The sequence below is a fragment of the Rhododendron vialii genome, chromosome 2a (genome assembly GCF_030253575.1).
Source record: "Rhododendron vialii isolate Sample 1 chromosome 2a, ASM3025357v1".
NCBI classification, from domain to species: Eukaryota; Viridiplantae; Streptophyta; class Magnoliopsida; order Ericales; family Ericaceae; genus Rhododendron; species Rhododendron vialii.
This window is the reverse complement of record NC_080558.1, coordinates 18,965,531-18,992,035: the sequence shown is the minus strand read 5'-3', so window position 1 is coordinate 18,992,035 and position 26,505 is coordinate 18,965,531. Positions and strand designations below refer to the sequence as shown.

Here is a 26,505-nt window from a genome sequence, read left to right as displayed (position 1 = left end):
ATAATGAGATCGACAACGATTAAGCTTCTTTCTCTTTCTTTTTTTTTTACGACAAACGAAGAGTTTATGTGACACCACTCCAAAGAAAGATAGGGCAATAAAGCTCACATGGGTATAAGTCTCCACTAATCTAGCCATTGAAAGCACTCAAGTCACAACTCACAAGCAATCAAGGTCCAAGAAACGTGCAGTGCAAAGATGCTAAGAGTGTATACCAAGACAAATTTCTATCACCAAGTTATCAAAAAGAACTACCATGCAATATCAGATTCAAGTAATGCCCAACAATTCTTAACATTAGCAACCTACAAATAAATATCGCAATCTCCAAGTCTCAAGTAGAAAGGATCCAACAAGTATTTTTTAATTTTCAAAATTTTTTTTAACAAAATAACGAACAAAGTGATCTCCCCCCCCCCCCCCCCCCCCCCCCCTCCCCCCCAACTTGAACTATTCAATGTTCGCATTGAAAGCATAAAAAATAAAGATAGGACAGAAACAAAAAAGAGAGGAGAGATATCACCTCGAAAAGGAGGGGCTAAGCAGAGTAAACTATAGAGAGAGGGAGACCCCCCAACTTGGATCGAACAACCTGCAAAATGTTAGCCTCCAAGACAGCAAGAAAAATAACTAAAAGAAATAAATAAAATAAGAAATAAAAGAAAAACAAAAAAAAACCATCTACTTTTTTCACACGAAAGACACGGGTACTACTTTTCTCCCCATTTATCAAGCGAGAAACGGATGGCTATACCAGACCAAAAAAAAAATCATATACGAACAGCCAAACGCAGGTACCGAACATTTATTATGCCAACGAGAGTTAAGACAATGAACATAGCACTCCATTCTACACCTTTTATCAAAAATTGAATTCAACCATGCCACAAGATAAGATACTTCGAATAGTGCATTTGCCGAATTTTATTTAGACACTTAAGCTCAACCAAGTGCTTAACCCAAACTAGATCAATTTTCAAAGCATTGACAAAGTCCACAAGATATGAATGACAAACTAAATTAAATTCATCAACACAAAGAAAATCAATCTGCTCCACATTTAAAACCCCTTGCGAAAATGGAGACTCAGAAGGAGGAATGACACCATCTAGAGCCGAGAGTATTTAATTATTTAGGGCAATTATTGGAATGACTCTTCAAAAGCTATTGGCAATGACTCCTCAAAAGGCATATAGTCTTCACTAATGACAAGCGGCTCAATTTTCTCTTTTTCCCTTCCATCAGAATTCGTATTCTCAAAAAGCGGCTCTATTTCTTTTTTTTCGCTCGCATCAGAATTAATATTCTCAGGAAGCGGCTTTATTTTCTCTTTTTCTCTAGCATCAGAATTGGTATTCTCGGGAAGCGGCACTATTTCCTCTCTTTCTCTAGCATTAAAATTGGTATCCTCAGAACTTTCAGTCAACTCATAAAATTGAAGTTTTGAGTTAATTCATCTAAGAAATTCCAAGCATCTTCAGGATTTTTATCCAGAAATTCATCAGTAGACCAAAAATTCACCTCGCATATCTTAGGATTTAAAGCATGGCAAAGGTAGCCAGAAGACTGTCAATCTTACAATTAAAACTCGTCCAAGAGAATACGACAAATTTAAATCTCTCACAACACTGTGACAAAGACTCATCATCTTGTTGAGAGAAATCTGATAGTTCTTGTAAAAGCATATGAGTCTCATATGAGGGATTGAAAGTTTTAAAAAATTGTATTACAATCTCACCCCATGTCAATCTTGAACTCAAACAATTAAACCAATCTAGAGCACTATCACACAAAGATGCTGAAAATACATGTAAAAGAGCCACTTCAACGCTAGCAAAAGCTTCCTCAAGGTCATGAATATGCGAAAAAGAATTTTCTGAGGTCAAACCATAAAAGATAGGCAGTGACACTGAATAATCAAATTGGTTTGCGTAAGCTCCACAGCGCTTTGCAAAATGAGCCTTTTTTTTTTTTTGCTTTTCAACAATTTAAAATAAATAAATAAAAAAAATAAAGAACTAAAAAGAAAACAAATAAAAAAATAACTATCCGAATTCTTAACACATGTTACTGTCCCCGGCAACGACGCCAAAAATGCTTGACGATTTCCTAATCCTAAAATAATGGGTTGCTCCAAGCGTAGGGCAGAGACCGACGTAGCACAATATCCGGTAAGTCCGGAGTCGAATCCACTAAGGACGGTGATGTGTGCTGACTAAAAAAAATTCAGATTGTCATAATTTAAGCGGCCCTTGTCGATTGATTGAAATTAATTAAAACATAGAAATTAATTGTACTTTTCAGATAATTAAAAGGAGGTACGGCCTTAGGGTTCATAGCACTCGCAACCAATCCGGATTAATCTGCTCCAATCGGTATTCTTAAAACGTTCGATTTTAGTGAGAAAAAGATACCCCAAAAGATGTGAACCCTTATGGTCGCCATTCACCCACGCACAGCGAAGAATGAGTCTTGGATCCCCATTTTCCAGTTCACATGGGTTCCGACAATTCCCAGGTTCGTCTACGGGAAGTATTTTTCCAATCTAAAATTGTTTATTTTATTTTTAAAATAAGAGCAGTGCCCCAGACTGGCCACGGTGTGCTAATCACCCTACGACCCTACCTATACGACTACTTATTAAACATTATGCATTAAATAAAAGAAACTCTAATTTAAACCATACTTCTATTACTCAAGATATAAAATAAACATAGGATCCAAACCAAACAAAAATAAACATACAACTTTTATTAAAAACAAAAATTAAAACGATTACCTCAGTGCGAGTTATTAAACAAAGCTTCAGTTAACTGGAAAAGAAAAGAAACTCGGAACAAAAAACAATATCAACGAAAAGATTCGGCAGCCCCGTCCTCTTAATCTCGCCAGCAGCAGCCTTTTCAAAGCTGCTGTCCTTTTTTCCCTTTTTTTCCCGGCCAAAAGCTGCTGACCAAGTAAGTAGGGTAACAGAGTTGGTTTTGTAGGGATTGAAAGCAATAATTACATAGGGCCCTTGGACTTCACATAATAAAACATTAGCCACTCAACTTCGAAGAACTTTGTATTTTGATTCAGAACTTCTATAAAATCTTCTTTTTACCCAAATTATTAGAAATCGAGCTCGAGCAACCTATAAACATTAAAACACATAATAAAAATTAGTTAACAAAAATAAAAGACTAATAAATGTAAATTAGAAGACCAAAATATATATATATTTTGGCACTTATCACTTGGTTCATTTTCAGCATTATATTGATCAAGTCATTGTCAATGCACAACTGTAATAAACATCCCTAGCTATAAATAGCATGTAGGGTTCTCGTGATTCCAAACCATCCCTTAAACATCCCCAGTTTTCTCTCTCCCGATACTATGGAATCCTCACCATTTTCCATTGAAACTCTAGTTAAGAAGGTCAGGGAAGAGATTTTCTCAACCTTTGATGATTACAACTCATTTGTTTCCGTGTCTGTGTATGATACGGCATGGCTGGCCATGATTCCAGAAAACCCTAATAAGTTTGAACAATGCTGCGGCCCCATGTTCAAGGGTTGCTTGGAGTGGGTTTTGAATAACCAGAAAGAAGAAGGGTTTTGGGGGGAGAGAGATATGAATGGTCTTCCTACCATTGATAGCCTTCCTTCGACTCTAGCTTGTATTGTTGCACTCAAAAAGTGGAACCTTGGAGATACAAATATAAACAAAGGTACAATCAATTAATGAAGTACAAAGAGAATTTTAGCCTAGCTTGAATAGTCATGCATGCAAAATAAAGTGATTTTTAAAAAACATAATACTCCCTCAGATGTACACTTTCGAGTATTAGTAGAACTAAAATTTCTTTGCCGATCAAAAAAATAATACTTTCTCTGTCTCAATTTAATAGTCTTTTTTGAAAGTTCATGCTACTTTTCAATTTATTGTATATATATCTTGTAATTTGTAATATGCTATGTGATTTTTAAAAATATTATATTATAGAACTAATCGAGATCTACCAAACAAGATCTATATTAGATATGAAATTCATTACTACTTTAAAAATATAACTAGTTTTTTATCCTGTTAGAATAGAACGAAGGACTATTAAATCAGGACGGATGAAGTAATAACTAGGGCAACCCAATATATTGAATATATAGCGATCAAAATCAAACAAGTTAGTTTCAATCGTTGTTTTTACCTATACATGTCCTTGTTTTTTAATGCTAGGGTTAGCATTTGTTCGTGAAAATTCAAAGATGCTTCTAAAAGAAAGACGTCACAGTCTTCCTTGTTGGTTTGCCATTGTTTTCCCTGCAATGGTTGAATTAGCCCAAGCCACGGGTTTAGGCGTTGTCGACGAGGTAAAAGGAGTACTCTCAGATGTTCTACTCAAAAGGCTACAATTTTTTGAAACGTAAGTTTATTTTATTTTTGATAGGGAACAAAATTCTATTAGAACTCGACAAAATTTTATTGAAATGTAAGTTTTATTCACATGTTGATAATTTCTTATTTATGCATTAGTAAAATAAATATGGCTATGGAAAAAACTATAATCCTCTACGAGTAGCAAAAAGATAAAAAAATACTAATAAAGACTAACTTGAAGTCTATTATTTTTTCTTATTATTATAGACTATACTTGGGATAAAATGAGCTTATATATAGTGAATAAATTGCACTTCCTATTTTCATGCACTAGAACTTTGGATATCATAAGAAAAAAAACACACACACACAGGGTCCGTACACTTATTGACAAAATCCCCACGTCCTTTCTGTTTTTGCGACCACGTCAATTAATCAGGAATGCGACGTGCACATCTCAAGGTGATGCTCGAAGAGTAGAAAAGCTATTTCAAAACTACTAATAAAACTAATTAACATGAATTGCAGGGAAGGAGACGTAAATGATTACCAGTACTATCCCCCATTACCGTCATTCCTAGAAGCTTTACCATCCACATGCGACGTCGATAGAGAAATCATACTAAAGAGCTTGAACAAAGATGGCTCTTTGTTTCAGTCGCCCTCTGCAACAGCTTATGCTTTCATGGCTACAGGAGAGAGAAAGTGCAAAGAATACCTCGAGAGACTTGTTCGAAGATGTCCTCGCGGAGGTTGGTTTTTTATAATTTGAAGAAGAAAATGATAAATTTGAACGAGTATAAATGTTCGAAGAGAACAGGGGTGGAGTCAATTCCTCCATGCGGTTAGGAGAAGTGGGTCTTAGATGGTCAGGTTGGTATATCTAAGACCCTATTAGCTCTGTATTCTGTATTATGAGTTAATGAATTTATCTTTTTGCCATTTCAAAAAATAAAAATAAAACAGGAGTGGAGTCAGAATTTCTGTCAACAGGCCGGTTTGTTGCTGTTTGGGGTTGTGGTCTTGGTGCTGATATAGGGTTTTGAACTGGGATATATATAGGATTAATTGTTGGGTTGAAAGAACCTTTAATTTCACGTACATATATGTGGCCTTAAAATGACCTTATATGTATTTTGTGTGCTTGCAGTTCCGCCAATGTATCCAATGGATGAAGAGCTCATAAAGCTTAGTTTGGTAAATCAAGTTACGAGGTTAGGATTGGCTGAGCATTTTAGTGGAGAGATTGAAGTGATTTTGTCAGAGGCTTACAGGTAATTAATAATAATTATACTATTTTAAATTCCTATTAAGTATTAAGAATCTTCCAAGTTAATTATGGTCATGAACTGACATTGCTAGCTCTCTCTTCTTCTTTTTTTTAAAATTGTGGTTGAAATATTTTAGGAGTTACAAGAGGACACAAACAAGTGTTGGTAATTTGAAACCAGCAAAGTTATACAAAGACTCTTTAGCCTTCCGGCTCTTGCGGATGCATGGCTACGATATTACTTCATGTACTCTCTCTCTCTCTCTAAAAAAAAAAAATTTATCAGCAAAAGAAAATTTTATTAAAATCGACAAGGGTACATCAATAATAGGGATTGAGGAGCAAAATATAAGCAATAAATTGCTATATAAATCCCTCAAAGATCCAACCAAAAAACAAGAGGAATCCAAAAATAATATATATATATATATATATACAGTCAGGTTCCGGTGAGGGATCCCTTACTTTTTTAAAATGCGGGACTTTCCTTCCCGATTGAATTTCGATGATCCGAGCCGCTCAAAGTGATCAGAACGTGATTTTAAGGGTCTCCGCGAGAAATCAGCAAAAAAAAAAGACCGGGAAGGGCTTCATCCGAGCAGTTTTCATTGAACGGTTCAAAAAAAACTGCTCGGATGAAGCCCTTCCCGGTCATTTTTTTTGCTGATTTCTCGCGGAGACCCTTAAAATCACGTTCTGCACACATTGAACGGTTCGGATTTTCAAAATTTGATCGGGAAATGAAAGTCCCTCATATATATATATATATATATATATACACAAATTATCAAGTGAGGGATCCCTCATTTTTTTAAAATGAGGGACTTTCATTTCCCGATCAAATTTTGAAAATCCGAACCGTTCAATGTGTGCAGAACGTGATTTTAAGGGTCTCCGCGAGAAATCAGCAAAAAAAATGACCGGGAAGGGCTTCATCCGAGCAATTTTTTTTGAACCGTTCAATGAAAACTGCTCGGATGAAGCCCTTCCCGGTCATTTTTTTTGCTGATTTCTCGCGGGGACCCTTAAAATCACGTTCTGATCACTTTGAGCGGCTCAGATCATCGAAATTCAATCGGGAAGGAAAGTCCCGCATTTTAAAAAAATAAGGGATCCCTCACCGGAACCTGACTGTATATATATATATATATATATTTAGACAGCGTGGTGAGTGGCATATAGCATGACTATTATAAAGTTAGTACTTGCATAAATATGTTCACGACGGTATTGCTTTATTTTCTCTATGATATAGGTATACGATATTTCTATACATATTTATGTGGTAAGGGTAATGCTTTTGCAGGGAGCTTCTGTTGGTTTGTGTATGATGAAGACATCTTGGCTCATATAGAAAGGAACAGTGGATATTTCATGAGTGCATTGCTCAACATTTACAGAGCTACAGATCTTATGTTTTCAGGAGAAAATGAATTGAAGGAGGCAAGATCATTTGCAAGGAAATTGCTTGAGAAAAACATGAGAGGGAGATGTGAAGAAGATGGTCTTCTAGAGATGCCAAGCTTTCATGAAGTGGTAATTATTTGTTCGCCCTTTTTGTTTTGACCCAAACTTTTTTCAAATTAAACAACAAACCATGCACTTGATAGAAAGAAAAATAAATTAATTAATTAAATGCAAGGCTTTCAATATCGTTTACCGCCTTTTTCTTCATCTTATATGAACTTTTTTTCATTTTTTATCCAAATTTTTATATGCTTGAATTTTAATACTTCTTGTTGAAACGACTAATTAATCCAAAAAAACTTGAGAAAAGACACATAATTTTTTTACACGCTAATCACACCCCCTGGTGTTTGCCTTATTGACATAACATGTGATAGTATTATCCAAAGGTGTCCTATATTAACTTCTGACCGAAAAAAAAAGTTCTTTTGAGTAGTAAAAATAAAAAAGTTATTTATAAATTTTATGAAGTAGTAATTATTCATTCGCCCTTCCTGTTTTGACCCAAACTTTTTTTCAAATTAAACAACAAACCATGCACTTGATAGAAAGGGAAAAAAAACAAAATAAATTAAATGCAAGGCTTTCAATATCTTTTACCACCTTTTTCTTCATCTTATATGAACTTTTTTTTCACTTTTTATCCAAATTTTTATATGCTTGAATTTTAATACTTCTTGTTGAAACAACTGATTAATCCAAAAAATTTTGAGAAAAGACAAATAATTTTTTGACACGCTAATCACACCCCATGGTGTTTGCCTTATTGACATAATATGTGATAGTATTATCCAAAAGTGTACTATATTAACAAATTCACCTTTTTTATAGGAGAATAAATAATAAAAAGCTTTCAATTCTGACCGGAAAAAAAGTTCTTTTGAGTAGTAAAAATAAAAAGTTATTTATAAATTTCACAATATTTTTTTTATCAAAACCGCTCCTATGATGGGTAAAAAAAATTCATTTTGATTCACACTATATAAGACTTGATAGTTTTTCTTTTACTTTATATTATCATCAACGGTGAATTTTTAGATATAAGTTACTTTTGACTGATTGCATGATGTATTTGGACAAATAATTGTTTCTTGGGAAGTCGACGGTGAAACGCACATAGAAACTAGTGAAGATTCTTTGTTATTTCTCATATGTGAGTAAGGTAACTGTCATCAAGGCAAACTGTCGGTGAAATTTACCCCGAATCAAAATGTCAAATTGCTGCTCTTGTCTGTACATAATTTAAATTCTATCTAGGTAATTACTGTAGAATGCCCTAGCAAATATTCCACTGACAAGCAAATCTTTGAGGTCCACCCCAGACTTGAAAAAACAATTCATATACTGTAAGAAAGACTGCGCCTATCAAAATGAAAATCATGGCCCACCCCAGACTTGAATAATTTTCCAAGTCAATGAATCCAAAACTTATGGCCCACCCCAGACTTGAATAATTTTCCAAGTCAATGAATCCAAAACTTATGTGATGCTCCTAAGTGGTATGGGAGCATCATACTCCTAATGAATTATAGCTTTTGGATTGAAAATAGATAAATCACAGTCCTTAGATCAAAACCAAAAACTAAAAATGGGGTGGTTTTGATCTAAAAAACGAAGGATTACTTACCACAAAACAGACAACACTTACCATCCACTAAGGCAACACTTACCATTCACTAAGGCAGAACTTACCACACAACTTACCACACGTGTGTGGTAAGTTCTGCCTTAGTGAATGGTAAGTGTTGCCTTAGTGGATGGTAAGTGTTGTCTGTAATTCATTGGGAGTATAATGCTCCCATACCACTTGGGAGCATCATAGCCTTTGTACGATCCCAACCAAAAAAAAATGGGCCATGTAAGAAATGACGAAGCAAAAAGGCCTTTTACAAATCGAAAATCCTATATGTACCGACCATTTTTGTACCGAAACCGTACCGACGGCCGCGCGCGGCCGTCTCCGGCCACCGGACGGCAGATCCGAGCCGTCCAAAAATTTTAAAAAAAAAAACCGAGGGGCCCCACGCGGGAATCAACGGCATCCGATGTGTGTAGGGTGCTTGATCTAAACACCCTATTTTTCGTATATATATGTATATAGACGGCTCGGATCGGCCGTCCGGTGGCCGGAGACGGCCGCGCGCGGCCGTCGGTACGGTTTCGGTATGTTTTGGTCGGTGTATATAGCAGTACTCTTTGCAAATAGGCCTTTCGGCTCTATTCTCCTTCTTTCTTTCTTTCTTTTTTTCCTCTCCTTATGACACTCACTTTCGTCCCCATCCCTATCAATATTAATGATCCGAAAACGAAACGGAAGCGGATGACGCAACGAAATTGAAGCAAATAATCGGCCGTCAATAATGACTCGTACATTCAAGTTTATTATGTACACGGTACATCAATAAAATTTTCTTTATTTCGTCGGGAAAAAAACAACATTACGAATACTTACATGCACATATATACACAAACACTTACGTGCACACGCTTAATCCTCACTCAAGTATATTGTCTCCTCTGATATCAATTATATTGAACCAATGAAACCGTGTGTGGCCATTGAACAGGTTGAACATGAGTTAAGTCTTCCATGGATTGCTCGATTGGATCATCTTGACCATAGATTTTGGATTGAAGCAAATGATCACGTCGATGCTCTTTGGATTGCAAAGGCCTCCTTCTATAGGTATTTTTCAATTGAAATTCACTCAAGCTCGTTATTAGGAGAGATTATTCAATGCTCCGAGAGGCATGCTCCAAGAATACTTGATAATCATATTATTGTGTGGGGTCCATTCAAGAGTTCTACACAAATTTGTCACTATCGAGTATTTTTTTGGGCACTAGAAAACTTGATCGCTGAACTTTGCCCTTTAAATAGCCCTTCATCCCTAAATAAGTTTTCGACTTGTAAACCTAAGCCTTTAAAATGATGGATTTGTTTTCTTAAAAAAATCAAAATAATTTCATAAATCAATGGATAGTAATGAGTTCGTTTAAGTTGCGAAAAAGATTGATGCTGTGTTTGAATGAGTTTTTGAGAAAGTTTTTATAAGAGTAATAATTAGAAGTAAAGATAATGAGTTGAGAGAAATAGAGAGAGAATTGAGAATAATGGTTGGAGATAGGGGTAATGAGTGGAGAGTAATGATTGAAAGTAAGAGTAATGAGTGCTTTTTGAGTTTGGAATTTTTTTTCCAAATCTTGATCCAAACAAGGCATGAATCTTTTTAACGGAAAAAATATATATTTTGTAAGGTCTAAGTTTGCAGACTGGAACATTATTAGGAATGGAGAGAATATTAAGGAAAATATGCTTTATAGCTGAAGCTAACTGTTGTGCCTGTTTTTGAGTCATGGTTCAAGATCAGTTAGTAATTAATAATTTTTCCTGTTGTTATGGTAAAACGTCATAAAAAATACACTTCTAACATCCAATGAAAACATATAAAAAAATACTAGGTTATCATGTCTTCATAATGACAAGCTAATGAAACTAGCTGTGGAGAACTACAAGCTTCGGCAATCGATCTATCAACGAGAACTCGAAGAAGTGACAAGGTATGCATGTTTTCTAAACATTAATTATGTAGCATTCGCAATGATATGGAAACCAAAAAATTAAATTGGTAGGCCAATTTGGTGTACACCAAATATACATCGGATCCTGTGAAATCCATCTTGAGGTCCCACACAAATAATCGGAGTCGTTTAATTTATTTAAAATATGTTTTTAAAAAATCAGCTCATTCGGGTTCCGGCAGAACTTGATCAATTTTCATCCTTGAATTCGCATGGATAAAATTGAATGAATCGATGAAGCTCTTATGCTCTTACCAATATTTGAAGGAGCTGATTTTTTGTGCGAACCTTTAAAAGAATTTTGCAAAACAAACTGAATGGCTCCTATCACTAGTGTGAAACCCTGAATTGGATCCAACGCAATCTGGTGTACATTTTATATACACCCGCTTGTGTATTCATAGAATTGGGTTCGTGTGAAAAATAGATATAAGCAATCACCTAATTAACATCCATATAAATTGATTTAAGCCAATTGTGATTTACCATCCGAAACCAAAGAACCTACCAAACATACTTGTGTGGCCCGTGATTCTGGATCTAAACTCATCTTCAATGGGTCTTGCGGGTGCCTAGCCTTCTCGGCCTTACCTACATGCACAATGAACACACGACTAAGACCAGGCCAGGGGTTTTCCCAGCAAGGCTCTCCGGCGAGAGGATGAGCATGTGCATAGAGAAAAGCAAGAGATTAGGATTTGAGTGTGAGTTTAGGTGTACCTCTTTTGAGGTTGCATCACTTGGTATTTATAAGATCTGTTTAGTTTGCTCTCCAAGTACAGGCACATGCCTTGCACGGATCGGCTAGCGTTATTGTGGCGTCAGTGGTTAGGGTTTTGTAACCGTTTTCAGGGTGAACTAACACTCCCATGTGCGTCCATCATTATCTCTTGGCGTAACCGTTTTTCGCCCTTGGGGGGTGCGTGGCTCTAAGTGTGGCCGAACCCTGACTTTGGCCAAGCTAAGAGACGGTCGGCTCGGAGAGAGTGGGACATGATGGAGTCATCTATCCGAGGCGTCGAGCAATTGAGATGGGATCCTCATCCGAGCCTCAGACATCGCCGAGCCTGGACTTCAACAACGCTAGGCTCGGCTACAGCTTAGCTCTAGTTTGTCTCCGTCGAATATGTGGTCCGAGCCATTTGGTTCAGCCTACTACAATACTCTTAACATCACCTACACTTGATGAGACCTTAGCTTCAGTCCCAATAAATGTGCAGTGAAATTTCCTACGGGCTATAGACAGTGGTGTGGTATGAAAAAAAAATTCTCTTTAATGAAGCAACATTCCTACACTTCCATTTCCAGCACCCAAAAGGCACTTTAACTTCAATTTTCTCACATGGGCTTGTAACCCATTGGTAACTTTTGGTCTTCCCTTGTGGAAGACTAGAATTTGAGCCACATCGTGAACAGTGATGGGTTCAAGATTATAAATAGTTTTAATTTGAACTTTCAGTGAATCAATTCACTAACTTCCCTTAATTCCCGCTTACTACAACATGTGCCCCAAAAAATATTCAATTTTCTTGGTAATCTCATTCTAATATTCTAATTTCTATGGGTCATGGATATGTATGCATAGGTGGTCCAAGGAGTGGGGCCTCAGTGAGTTGGGTTTTGGTAGGGAGAAAACGACATATTGTTACTTTGCTGTAGCCGCCTGCAGTTCTCTGCCACATGGTTCAGTTGTTCGATTGATTGTCGCGAAAAGTGCCATACTTATTACGGTTGCAGATGATTTTTTTGACATGAAAGGTTCACTTGGCGACTTGCAAAGCTTGAATGAGGCAGTACAAAGGTACAATACAATCACTTTCCAAAAAATAGACGAAAAAGACTTCTTCTTGTTGAGTTTTCAGATTGAGCTCTGTTCCGCTAACGATCTTATTTTTTAAGTATTTATTTTCTGTTTCACGAGATAAATTATTTTCTTATAATACATCATTATTATTAATTCAAAAAGTAAGTACTTATTTCTTATTTTAGTTAGCAGAACGGGGCCTCGTTTAAAAAAGTTGATTTTTAAGAGGGGTTTAGATTCTTTTTTGTCGAAGTCGAGACCATCTAAATTTGAACTATACATCAGTATAACCAATGATTCTTATTTTCTCAGACATTTTTAAGAGGGGTTTGGATTCTTTTTTGTCCAAATTTTGACCTCTAAATTTGGATAATACATTCATATAATCAATGATTCAGATTTTCTCAAGACACTTTTGTTGGTAAGAATTGAGACTCTTCTGAAAAAAAAAATTGAATCATTAATTGCAATAATTGACAATTTAGGCTGTCCTTTTCGGTCCAAATTAAAGACAGAGATGATCCAATTTGTTTTAAGATAAAAAAATCCTGCCTTTTCCTCTATTATTCACTATCTTCATCTCTCTGAATAATTGTAATCCTCTTTCTAAGATATTTCAAAGAAAAGTTAAGCTTTTACAACCCTCTCAATCAAGCAAGTTTAAGGCCTCATTCGGCTTAATAAGCTAAATGGCTTCTTTTTTTTTGGTCCATAATTAAAAAAATTCCATTTGTTAGCTTTCCGTTAATTTTTTGAGGATTATTACTTCGTCATGACGAGAGGAATCTAAAAAGTAAAAAATTACAACCGAAATCCAATTTTAAAAGTAGCTTGAAAACTTCGACAAAACAGAGTCGAAACCTTAATTAGCTAATTTTGACTACTTCATTCTGGTGGCCATCAACTCAACTTCAGACCCCAACAAAGAAATCTTATAATGGCACTTTGCCTATACAATTTTTCAGAAGTTGCAATTTTGGCCGGGGTAAAAATTAAAAATAGCACATTTCACCCCAAACTTTTTATGAACAGATGGGATGGAAAAGGTTTGTGTGGGCATGGTAAGATTATCTTTGAAGCTCTTGATGGCCTTGTCACTGATATTGCTAAGAAACACCTCCGTCAACAAGGAAGCGACATTACCGACAATCTTCGAGATATTGTAAGTACTTGTGCATACGATTTTACTTTACAATAAGTTGATCGGTAGTATCAGTCTTAAAATTTATAATGAAATAATCACTTTAAAGTTATGATTTTCATAGAGATGTTAGATACCTTTTTTTTTTTTTTTTACGTACAAAGTAACTTTCCGAAAAATATTTTGTGTTTGGCAGTGGCGGGAAACGTTTGGCTCATGGCTGGTGGAAACTACATGGAGCAACAACGGATACATACCATCCATGGGGGAATACCTTGAGACTGGCATGATTTCTATTGCCAGCCACACAATAGTTCTTCCAGCTTCGTGTTTTCTCAACCCGAATTTACCGAACCACAAACTCAAACCTTCCCAGTACGAACCCATCACCAAATCGCTAATGACTTCATCGCGATTATTGAACGACATTCAAAGCTACCAGGTATGTATATTATTTATTGAAACTCGTTTGCGATTGGACAAATGTGCATTATTTATTGTGGGGATTTTTTTGGTTAGGGATACAAAAATAACCTATGTGAAGATAGAGGTTGTTAAGTTTGATTATGAACAAAATGGATAATCAAATGTTGACGTGACACATTTTAATTATTGATTTTGATTATTACCATTACGGATGCTCTTAGACCAATGGCCAAATCTAATTTCCACCGCGCGAAACTTTTAGGAAAGTGAAAACAAGGAAGACCTTTTACTCAGTCCAAGTAGAGTAATAACTGTATTAGTGATGAGAATACTATTACCGCCCTCCGTTGTCCTTGATCATAATTGCTTCAATTTAACGATTCTTTTCCTTTGCCCACAGATTACTGTAGAGTCAAGTATAGGGGACCTTCAAACATTACAGTCGGTTTAATTTATTGCAACGTTGAACTTTTCACTATAGAAACTTAATAGTGGCGGATTCAGAGATTCAGTATGGGCGCACTTTTTAGTTGCTATGTCGAACTTATTTTCAGAGTCGACTTACAGTTGGTTTGTTGGCAATGAAGATATGGCGGAATACCAGGGGATATTATAGTAGGAGGAGGATATCGAAGAATGAGAGAATTATAAAGAGGTGATTAGTTATGTGAGGTTGTTTTGGTACTTTATATATTTAGGAAGAGGATTACAAGTGTCTATTATGTCTATTTGAAGAGCAGAATTTGGTAAATTTATAAGTCTACCATTCTATTTTGTTTTGATGTAACTCCTCCCGGTATTGAAAAGTATAAAAGTGCTTTTTCTCTGAATTTCACATTGAATGGCATTTTTGAAAAGTTAAGAACTCTACGGTGCAATAATTCTCTATCGATCCCTAAAAGTTTGAGTTTTTGGTAATTCAGCTAAATAGAAAAAAGGCTAATCGAATTATCGTTAAAAGTTTGATCCTTCCAAACGGAACAGAAAGGAATGCATCTAGCAAAAAGAACTTTTTAAAAAAGAAGGTAATTTCAAGTTCAAAAATCATGTATTTATGCAAATAATTTTTCTACCAATATAGATCTTGTTTGATACATCTCATTAAGATCTTTTAAATGGTGCAAAAAAATTGAAAAAATATTTTTCATTTTCATTATATTTGAATTTGAAATTACCTTCGTTTGAAAAATAAAAAATAAGTACTTTTTTTCAAAGTGGAACACCATAATTGATTTCAAGTCCAACAATAAAATATTCAAAAGCAACTTTTAGGAGGAAAAGAGTCCTGGGGGGTGGTTGTTTCGGTTCAAGTTTTAGTTTGTTCAGGGTGAATATTTCCAAGATTGATCCAGATCAGAGTTAAGTTCAGTTCGATTCAATCAGGGATTTTGGTCCACCAAAAATGAGCATAGTTGGGTCCATTCTTAAAACCTTGACAGTGGGCCAATGCGCCCAAACCCATACCATTCAAATAAATCCGTACCATCCAAATTGCCCCAAATAGATGAACGGTCAAGATTAAATACAAAATAGATGAATGGACCAAATTAATGTATAGTATATAAAAAGGGAAAATGACGGCTCCGGACGTGTTTGGATAATTAATACCCGCCAAGGACATGCTGAGAACATTTGTTAATGCGGAAAACGTCCTTCGCGGGTATTAATTATCAAAACACGTCATTGGCCGTCATTTTCCCACATAAAAATCCATGATTTTGTATAGTCGGCTTGGTACGGTCCTAGTCGGTCCATTTAATTTCTGTTTGGTTGTTTCGGTTCAAGTTTTAGTCTGTTCGGGGTTAATATTTTCAGGATTGATCCAGACCGGAGTTAAGTTCAGTTCAATTCAATCAGGGATTTTGGTCCACAAAAAATGAGCATAGTTGGGTCCATTCTTAAAACCTTGACGGTGGGCCAATGCGCCCAAACCCATACCATTCAAATAAATCCGTACCATCCAAATGGCCCCAAATGGATGAACGGTCAAGATTAAATACAAAATAGATGAATGGACCAAATTAATGTATAGTATATAAAAAGGGAAAATGACGGCCCCGGACGTGTTTGGATAATTAATATCCGCCAAGGACATGCTGAGAACATTTGTTAATGCGGAAAACGTTCTTCGCTGGTATTAATTATCAAAACACATCATTGGCCGTCATTTTCCCATATAAAAATCCATGATTTTGTATAGTCGGCTTGGTACGGTCCTAGTCGGTCCATTTAATCTCTGTTTGGTTCGATTCGGTCCACTTAAAATTCTATGAACCTAAGACCGAACCGAATATTAAAATTTTTTTTTTATGACCTGGAACCGAAACTAACTGAAACCAGAAAAAATTGGTCGGTTTTTTAAGGTCAGTCAAAGTCCGGTGAGTTTTTTTTTTTTAACACCCCTTGCACTAAGAAACAATACATGGATCATATTTCTGCAGTGTATAATTTGATACAAGGAGGAAGGAACAAAACCAACAATAACACAGACGTGACTAATGTTTCTGAAAAACGATGTACGCTTAGGAATACTAAGCTACTTATTTTCATTGACACGGTTGAAATGAAAACGCTGAAGAAAAAAGGGGAAATTGCGACCATTCAATGCAGGGAAGTAGAATCGTATGGTGACTATTAGTGAACTGTTAAGTAGAATCGTATGGTGACTATTAGTGAACTGTTAAGCAGATCCCTTGACTATTAGTGAACAATTACCCGGGAGACTGACTCGTTTGGATACCTTGAGACTGGCATGATTTCTATTGCCAGCCACACAATAGTTCTTCCAGCTTCGTGTTTTCTCAACCCGAATTTACCGAACCACAAACTCAAACCTTCCCAGTACGAACCCATCACCAAATAGCTAATGACTTCATCGCGATTATTGAACGACATTCAAAGCTACCAGGTATCCAAACGAGTCAGTCTCCCGGGTAATTGTTCAGTACTCCTGGAGAAATTCTTCTCCTCTATTCACATAACTAGTGGATTTCACGAATGAAACGTATTCGGGCTCCACTACTTATGAGACATAGGAGCACTACTCCCGGAGTGTTAAATGTAGAAGTAGTACTTTTCTATATAAATGAAGTTTGAATAGCTAAAGTTTGAAAATAATACTAAATCCCATGCATGGCCTAAATTGAGTGTCTGCTTTGGGGGAGTGATTATTTAGTGCTCTTAGAGCACTACCGGATTGGGAGATGTTGCTAAGCGGGGGTGCTTGACAGTGGTGCTGAGCGGCCAATCTAGTCGTTCATCTTGGCAGGACGACTCGGATCTAATCCGAGCGCATAAAAATCTAAATAATCCGTTGCTCAGATATTAATATCTGAGCCGTCGATTGCCTAGATGAACGGCCAGATCGGCCGCTTGGCAGCATCCTCGGGTCGAGCACCGCCACGTGTTTCAGTACCAATAACTTTGAATCTACACCATATGCCACACTTTATGTAGTATTTGTTTTGTTTTGTCTAAAAAGCTCACACCATTTGTGCATTGGTAGAAGGAGCAACTAGATGGGAAAACAAACCTTGTTTTGCTCCACCTAAAAGGTAATCCAAAGGCAGAGATTGAAGACTCAATTTCCTATGCCAAAGGGATGCTAGATGAGAAGAAAACAGAGTTATTGGAGCATGCTTTGATGGATTATGGCTCCAATGATTTGCCCAAACCATGCAAGCTTCTCCACTTATCATGCCTAAAAGTCTTTCAGATGTTTTTCAACTCTTCCAATCGATTCGACTCGGATACAGAACTATTTCACGACATTAAAAGAGGGATTTACATTCCTCCTGAGAATCCAGTCCCTAGACGAATTCCATCTCCTTCCAAAACTGAAACAAAATGTTCAAAAGTTAAGGCTCGTTTGATCGGCGAATCCGAATATCAAGGCAGCAGGAATTTCAATACTGGACAGAACTTCGCACGGAGTGCTACTCGAATACCAGTTCGGCGTGACAAAGTCATTATCCCACCAAAGTTCGGGTTGTGCTTTCCGGCGACAAAGGATTTCCAGTGGACTGCAGGGGTTAGAGGTAACTTCGGCAAAGCGTTTCTCTTGGGATGGGGCTATTAGTCTCTAACTCTCTGCAAAGGGTTGAAGTTAGTGTTGGATAGCAGTCTCTAACTCTCTGCAAAGGGTTGAAGTTAGTGTTGGATAGCGCTTCTGAATTAAGGAGGACTTGGGTACATCTGAGCAGCGATTTATGTTTCGGTTATTTTTGTTGGCATCTTGTCAATAGTATTGTGTTTTTAATATATCGTTTGAATAAGCCTTTGCTAGTAACAGCAGTAGAAGAGTCATTGTACTCTTTGAAGCTCTCTCAATACACTTCTATGATCTTTATAATTATCGAGATTTTTCTTTGCGGTTCAAAAACATGAATCAAGCCACCATTGAACTGTCCCACGCAGTGGAAGAGTCGTTGCTGCTTATTGTTTGTACTTGTATTGCAGTTATGTAATTTTGAATGTTGGTTGTATATTGTATAAGCTACAAGACTTTTGAGAAACTCTGTTATTCAATTTGCAACCCGCTCAACCAGATTCTTCTTTTTCATTTTTTTTTTTTTTTGATAACCTAGTTTCGAGACCAATTTACATGTAACTCGCTTAATCCCGAGATCCTAAAGCTAACCGGTCAAAGCTCCAGCAACCCAAGAGTTTTTTTCCGAACAGTGGAAGCCGAACCTGTATGTTTGGGGTGGCTGCTCAACCCGTTCAGTAAGGACCGATTCATATGAACCATAACTTGAATTTAGTAGGATTAACAGTACGACTCTTCACAGTGAAGGCAAAGCACAAGAACCAAAATTTATTCTCCACATTTTGTCAACAAGCAATTAAGAAACAGAGGGAAGCTCCATTTATGCTTAGCATATAAAGGACCAAAACATCCATGACTAAGACTCTCATTTTCCAACTGCTTATTGTTTTACAGTGGCCCCAAGCCCTGGGGTTGCTTAGAACAAAATCCTCTGTACTAGATTACTCCAACAGTCGATTATCGGTGCTGACTTAGCGTTCAAAAGGTGGGGATTCCCCACGAAGAAAGGATGAAAAGAAGGCAAGGGACTCGCTTGGTTTAAAGATGGGAACCGCGTGTCCAGCTCCTCTGAATGTTGCGAACGTAAGCCCCTCATATTCTTGGAGCCAACCACCGACCTGATCCAAGCAAATCAAGAAATTGTTTATCAGCAGTAGCTGTGAAACATGTTTTTGTTTGCAGTTTTCAAAATTTTAAAACAGTAACACAAACATTACCAAAAGCAACAACATTCTGATTTAGGCCTCAAATAAATTTTTTTTTAAAAGAAAAAAAAGCCAAGAATAGGTGCTTGCATATAAAATGGTTGTGCTCATATCATCATTTGGTCCAAGTATACTTTGGTTAATGTGAACTGAAAACATAGATAGAGCATCAGAACCCACCAGCTAATAAGTTCTAATTGGCCCTAGAGGTATTGAAATGAGCTTCAAGTTCTAAAGAACTTTGAATACCCACAATTTTGACCCTGTTTATCCCAACATGTCAAGTGCTTTTTCACCACCCAACGGTCGTGATATTCATTCTTAACCCAAACAGGAAATTAAGACTGAATGCTATGTAATTCACCCGTAACAAAGGTTCTCGAATTATATGACTTGTAACTGATAATAAAACATGGGATATGATACTTCGTAATATTTCTTAGCCCATAGAAAACACAAAAACCCTGATTATTCCAAGAATGTTCCCTGTCCCTTGATCATTCTTGCAATCAAACGCGGCCACAGAGAATATTCAAACTAACACTTTATTCCCCCAAAGAAAAGGCAAAAGAAGGAACTTAATAGTCAATACATGTATATTATTCACAAGAAATAAAGATAATCTTTGTTGGGTAGTGGCCTTCCTCAGATAACTTTAAAAAATTATAGTGGAAGCTAATCTTATGCCTCTTTTTGTTTCCATAACCTTATTACTTAAAGGATTACCTGCTTATTGTGGTACCAGGGCCTCCATGCCCTTGTGATAGGCAGTCCCAGAGAGCTTAAGCTGTATCTTGTGGACAATACAGGGACCCTTCCATCTGTGTCTCCACTGAACCACACACAAAATATCGACATTAAGAAAATTTAGGTTACTGCTTGATTGTTTTTCATTTTAGAATCCCTTTTGCTGAACAATATTTTCAGAAATCGTTTCTTAAAACAAGTACATGCATTGTTTCCATTTTTCCTCATAAATGTTCTTAAAGGAATTTAAAACAAATTTTAAATGCCTGATATCAAAAAAAGTAGTTCTACTGAAAAAGCAAAATGAATCAAGGTTTGAAAAGTGTTCGGCAAAATTGATTTTGAGAACCCAATCTGTAGAAAAACAGTCTAAGTTAGGAGAATGTACCTGTAGACCCATATTCTAAGCCCTGCGCTTATAAGCTTCTTGTAAATGGGAAGAACAGAATCCTTTGAATCTGACCAGGATTTGAATATTTCCATACTGCACATAATAATCACGTAAGTATCCTGAAAGCCCTCTGCCCTTTTCGTCATACTTAAGAAGTCCTAAATACATAACCCAATTTATGGCTCAAGATCTTCTATCCCCTGTCCCGATACCCTCCCAGCCGCATGACCAACCTTGACCTTGAGATTTCGAGATTCCCAATAGATCATACGGTTGGGTGTGTATTCAGACATGGTAGGAACTAGGAAGGATTCATGGCTTGTTATCACTAACTTGTGGGCAACGCTAAAAAGATTACTAACAACCATTAGAATAAGAAAGAAATTTTCGTTACTTGCAGATACTCCATTGCTTGAGGTTTTGACCGTCGCTAACATGGAGTGCCTTCTGCACATCGGGTCTGTTGTAATAAGTTGTCGCATATCCGTCGAGGCATGGATCATAACCAGCCATAATCCTTGGCATCTGGTGAGAAGAACCAACCACCATCATTTTAACCAAATGAAGGAAAACGATAAATGTCATCAGATTTAGTGGCACCGTTTTTCCAACTCTGGTAAATATGTAAGCAGAAACATTGTAGGATCCAACCACATTCGAAATATAAGGATACTCAAATTGGTGGCGAAAGGATTTGCTAAATATTTATGTGGTAAATTGCAGTCCTTATTTCAAATATGTTAGCTGTTTTAAATCGCTAGGTCTGACCAACTAGTTAATATTGGATATCTTGACCTGTTTTGTTAAGCAAGGTTTTCCTGTATGAAAGGGTATTAGGGGGCCGTACAGTTTTATGTGAGAAAGTTACAGTTTGTCTAGCAGATTATTCTCCTCTTCCAAGGCTAATTCATGTATTGATCTTTGCCCGTGGATGTATGCTTTCTAATATGAAACATTATCCATTTTGTGTTCTTTGTGATGGCTTTGTTTTATGCTCTCATTTTTCATATGCAGACAGAACAAAAACTAACATGACTGACAAATTACTGCTCACCATCTTAGATGTGCTCCTGAACATTACTTGCAGCGATGTCTGTTCCGAACCTGTGGAATTCCCGATGCAAACTGAGGTATAAAGGCTGTAGATGTCGATCACCTTGTACTGTTTGAGTACTTCATCAACAGCTTGACTACAGTCTTCATTGCTCCATGTGTTATTGCTGTTGAAATCACATGAGTCCTTTATAGTTGCGTGAGTTTCATCAGATACCACAGCATGGCTCCAAGCGTAATCAACCAGACCTTTCCAGTCCTCAGCGTCACATGTTTCCGGATTTCCCAGCTGCAATTTAAAATAGTTATACTTATTCTGAACAACGACAATAATATACAGAGTTAATTGACAAGCAATTAAGTTTCAAGCTTCTCGTCATAAGTGAATTATTCAAGATTTTTGGGCACAATTTAATATTTTGGTTCGTCTCAACTGGAAAAACCAGGAAAGTAAGAAAAGCATAGACCATATGGGGAAAAAGCAAAATAAGGACAAATTAAAAAGGAAAAATAACAGGAAAATCAAATGTTTTAGATTTTATTGAATTTTTCCAGATATAGTCCACTCATTTTTACTTTTTCTATTTGTCTACTCAAGGCGAATCGGGAAATTAAAATGTAATGACCTGCGCCTTACCACGTGGATACGCACGTGGATCAAAAGGTTAGCCTCAAGTTATACAGTAGCTCGTGGTGTTTCATTATATATCCCATTCAGAGGCCACAACCTGCCGACAATCTCCCCACCTTATGATGCAAGGTCCTCGTTGTATTGCCCTAGCAACTGGCTAGGGTTGTGCTCTAGAATCACCAAACAGAATCAAACCAACAACCAAATCCATAGTCCAGGGCCCACATGGTCATGTACGCGGATTGCTTACGACCTGTAACGACCCGCCCCAGCTGACCTGCTAACCCTTAGCCTAACCACATGGCTCAAAAGGTTAACCTCGAGTTATACACTAGCTCGTGGTGTTTCATTATATATCCCATTCATAAGCCACATCTTGCCGATGGGGGGGACTACTGGGATGAGCTCTCACATAAAAAGTTGGGCAAAAGTTGAAATTGGAAAATAGTTTTCTGAAGACAAAAAGAAATTGAAAAAAAAAACTGTCAGAGAAACCAAAGGGCACATACAGAAATACTATATAGAAAAGATAGAAACAACAAAGATCAGAATTAAATTATGAAGGCGAAAATAATCTATTACATGGAAATGGTCTTATGAAATAAATGTTATGGAAATGGCAATACCAATATGCCCCTCAGGTTGATAAACATAGATGGATCCTTGTTCTTGTCAAGGATGAGCTCAGCCAATTCCGGCACATATTTCCCTATGATGACATGGAAAAGCACAAGTCATGTTAGGAACAATTGAGACTAGTGATGCCAAACATCTTAGTGGTTAAAAGTCCACGAGTTACTTGTGAAGGTGAAATACCTGCATAGCTCTCCCCTGCTACATAAAACATCCTTGATTTATACGATGGGAACTTGAGGAACCATTTATGCAGGAATGTATAAGCATCATTCGCTGTTACAAATAAATGCAAAATAATTAGGCTGACAGGCTTCTGGCTATCAAACATCGTAATGGTTAAAAGTCCATGGGTTACTAATTTTTAGCCTACTTAGACTTTTTTAACCCGATAAGTCCAAGTACGGGTCCTACTTTTAGTTAGAATTGCTTCTTCTTCAAATTTATCCTTATTTTAGCAACTGCGGAGGTATGTCGATTTTTATCGCCACTGTGCTAGTCTGCTAGATCTATGGCCCCAAATAAAAACACCATCAGTCCAAATACATCAATTGGAAGAACACCAAATTTATCTCTAAAAAATTAATTGAGGGGTAAATGCAGAATTGATGGATATAAGAAATATAGTACATCCTCAAAGGTTAAAAATTGCAATTTGGATGCTACATAATGGAAGGACTATTTATGGTGTGGATTTCACGCATAAAATTCTCATTAGGTGGACCAATTATCTCAATCAATCAATAAAATAAAATAACGAGTGGACTTGCAAACATAACGACAACTTAGATGTAGCTCACCTGTAAAGTCATCTCCAAGACTGTCATATTCAGCAGTTGTGTTTGAGTAAGAAAATCCAACTCCGACCGGGGACTCCACAAATAACATGTTGGCTTCTGCATCACAATACACAAAAGAATTTATTCTTTGTAAAGTATAAAAAGTTGTGGAATGTGATATGGAGGTCCTCTAACCTGACTATGAAAGCAAAAGTTGTTTCTTATATGATGTATGACAAGTTGACAACATAGTACTTTTACATTGGAACATAGCCAGAGGAGTTTTCAAACACTGTACCGGTGTTCCATGCGTGAGGATTAAGTTTAAGGGCATGTCCTTCTGAGTCCACAATAAATGGTCCAATTTCTTGTGTTGCTCCATATCCCACAGAAGAGCACCCAGGACCTGAAACATGTAGGTTTCTTGTCACCTTTATTGAGAACAGGCACACAGGGAATAAAACTACACCAATTGGAAATGGGTGAGATGGAAAGATTGCTTGATTGACATGTGCAACTGTTCAAAGACAAGGTAACATGAAAGCTATAAAGAAGGAATCTCTCTCTCTCTAGGTAACATGAAAGCTATAAAGAAGGAATATCTCTCTCTCTCTCTCTCTCTCTCTCTCTCTCTCTCTCTCTCTCTCTCTCTCTCTCTATGTATATGTGTATTTATTTATTTATAATAGTCAGTGAGGTTGGTATACATTCCTTGGGCAGGGTTGGTACACAACCACAAACATATGGATCCCTAAATTGGGAAATACTTCAGTGTCTACCCTTCTTTTGGAGACACCGTAACTTTTGGTATAACGAAATCATTAGGAGTATAACCAAAACTCATTACAAACATAACAAAACCATAACAATGCATAAATAGAACCATTACAAAGCATAACCAGAACTCCCCAATCCGACGGATGAGATTTAGCCACGCATGCAAGTTGACCAAAACTGACCAGTCAAACCGGTATCCCCAATAGGTCAATGAATTGGCATAACAAAATCACTAAATGGCATAACAAGAAACCCAAAAAGGCATAACACGTGAATTTAATAGCGTAACATGGGCCAAACGGGGATAACTAAACCCAAATTAGGTATAACTAAACCATTAAATGGCATAACTGGTGAGTCATGACAACATGGGCATAATGGAAACCATTGAAAAGCATAACAAAAACCATCAAAAGGCATTACTAAAACCAAAAGTAGAAGAAGCATAACAATACCACATAAGACCATAACCAATAACCCCAAAAAGGCATAACAATAACCTCTAGAACCATACTAATACCCCACCTGTCTTCTTTTTTTTACCGGACCAGTGACCGGTTCCATAGGTATCCCACTTTTTTGTTATGCCTTGGTTATACACTTAATTGGTTTTTGTTATGCTTCTAATGGTTCCGTGATGGCCAAAAATTACGGTGTCCCCCAAAAAGGGGTAGACACCGAAGCATCTCCCCCTAGATTTGATTAAAAGATGGGTATAAGAAATCTGCATGACCTTGAAAACGTGGAAAGCTGATCAAATCTTCCCCACTAGATCAGTAGGTTGCAGAACACTGGCATTGTGATCATTAACTCTCAACTAAACCTCGTCAACTTTCTCGATAAGGGCTGTAAAGGATTCAATTAGAGGTTGTTCAAGTTTGGTTGGAAAGATAACTTGCTTTTAAAATGCCTTGGCTCATTTATCTTTTGAGCCAATACCAAAACGAGCTCCTTTCCAGCCAATCAGAAGCCGAGCACCAGAAGCTTGAATTTTTCCAGACCATTAAGAAGCCTCAGAATTGTTCAAGATTTGTTTATTTGCCTCAAAATTTATTCTGCAAACAAGAGTCGAGCTCGAATAACTTGGTTCATGTACAGTCCTACTTCTTACCTACATCTCACGCAATCTTAAGTAGAGTTCAAGTTCTTACCTACATCTCACGCAATCTTAAGTAGAGTTCAAGGACGGTACAACAGCCAGGACATTTGAATGGCATTTCCCAGAATTATTCACAATCAAGAAGTTTTGAAATATTTAGAAAATGCCTTTTCTTGGTATGTACTGTAAAATTCCATTACCCAAAAGCAGATGTAGAATTAATCTCGGGACATGGCCAAGGCCGCAAAGACATCGACAAGCGACTCGGAGCTAGCCTATGGGGAAAAAAAGTTACAACATGAAGGCGGAAATAATATGGATACCGCCATGCAGCCTTTTTAGGGACATATGGTTCATCAAAGATAACATCATACAATAAGTACCATATGAACGTACCTCCATTAAGCCACAACACCAGAGGCTTGTCATTAGGGAGAGTTGATGCCTCATAGAACCAGTAGAAGAGTGCCCTTCCACTTTTCTCATTCACTGTCACGTATCCAGCATAATGCTGGAAGTGTACCTTGGGCTGACCTGGCAAGTTAGTCACAAGATCCTCAGATCCCCATGAGTTGATCAGTTTCTTCTCTGTACTCCACTGACCATATCTAGATCCCAAAACAGGAACCAGGAATGGTGGTGATGCAGTTAGAGAGAGAACAAGGATAAACATCACCTTTACTACAAAATCCATGAAAGAATAATTAAACTGGTAAATCAAAGACTAGTCTATCGCTGACGGATGAAAAAACACAAAGACCCACATGTCTATATATAGGTGCGAAGGACTTCCTGCATCCACTATTTCATGGTCAAAAGGAGATGATTTGTCTCCAGTCCACACAATGAACTGCAAGGTATGGTACCGGGTGCAGTGGCAGCTTCTTAATTTTTTTTAAGGGTGGTTGTAATTGAGTAACTTAAATTCTATCAGTTTTGTGATAAAAATCACATGTAAAAAATCTAATAAATTGGTACATCACTTTGACACAAAACAGCCAATCTTTCATACTCCCTCTGTCCCCCCTTAAGTGTCCACTATGGTTCTGCGTGCCATTTTCAATGACTTATATCTCTCAACGTATAGTATGTT

The 26,505-nt window shown here is 37.0% G+C and overlaps 2 protein-coding genes across 2 annotated transcripts; one reads left to right on the top strand and one right to left on the bottom strand.

Annotated features, from left to right (window-relative positions):
* Nucleotides 1–3,378: 3,378 nt before the first annotated feature.
* Nucleotides 3,379–18,532, top strand: LOC131317258 ((E,E)-geranyllinalool synthase-like). The gene is made up of 12 exons (XM_058346822.1): nt 3,379–3,712; nt 4,219–4,405; nt 4,888–5,111; nt 5,510–5,633; nt 5,767–5,876; nt 6,936–7,112; nt 9,647–9,782; nt 10,559–10,657; nt 12,264–12,479; nt 13,515–13,644; nt 13,820–14,065; nt 17,555–18,532. Exons 1-12 carry the CDS (start codon nt 3,379–3,381, stop codon nt 18,125–18,127), a joined length of 2,556 nt encoding a protein of 851 aa, XP_058202805.1. The 3' UTR covers nt 18,128–18,532.
* Nucleotides 18,533–18,893: 361 nt separating this feature from the next.
* LOC131312074 (serine carboxypeptidase-like 31) lies at nt 18,894–26,172 on the bottom strand. The gene is made up of 10 exons (XM_058339809.1): nt 25,809–26,172; nt 23,835–23,942; nt 23,558–23,653; nt 22,941–23,033; nt 22,751–22,833; nt 21,495–21,782; nt 20,835–20,965; nt 20,438–20,533; nt 20,029–20,134; nt 18,894–19,215 (listed from the first exon to the last, which is right to left on the bottom strand). The coding sequence occupies exons 1-10, from the start codon at nt 26,104–26,106 to the stop codon at nt 19,069–19,071; spliced, it is 1,446 nt and encodes a 481-aa protein (XP_058195792.1). The 5' UTR covers nt 26,107–26,172; the 3' UTR covers nt 18,894–19,068.
* Between the last annotated feature and the right edge of the window lie 333 nt (nt 26,173–26,505).

Bases quoted from the DNA above. Each gene is read 5' to 3' on its own strand.
- LOC131317258 (XM_058346822.1), top strand. From the start codon at position 3,379: ATGGAATCCTCACCATTTTCCATTGAAACTCTAGTTAAGAAGGTCAGG. The intron at 4,406-4,887 runs GTAAGTTTATTT...CATGAATTGCAG, and splicing joins AGGCTACAATTTTTTGAAAC to GGAAGGAGACGTAAATGATT. The intron at 9,783-10,558 runs GTATTTTTCAAT...AAAAAATACTAG, and splicing joins GCAAAGGCCTCCTTCTATAG to GTTATCATGTCTTCATAATG.
- LOC131312074 (XM_058339809.1), bottom strand. From the start codon at position 26,106: ATGGATTTTGTAGTAAAGGTGATGTTTATCCTTGTTCTCTCTCTAACT. The intron at 23,654-23,834 runs GTACAGTGTTTG...ATTGTGATGCAG, and splicing joins TCCTCACGCATGGAACACCG to AAGCCAACATGTTATTTGTG. The intron at 21,783-22,750 runs GTATTGCCATTT...TTTAAATTGCAG, and splicing joins TCAACCTGAGGGGCATATTG to CTGGGAAATCCGGAAACATG.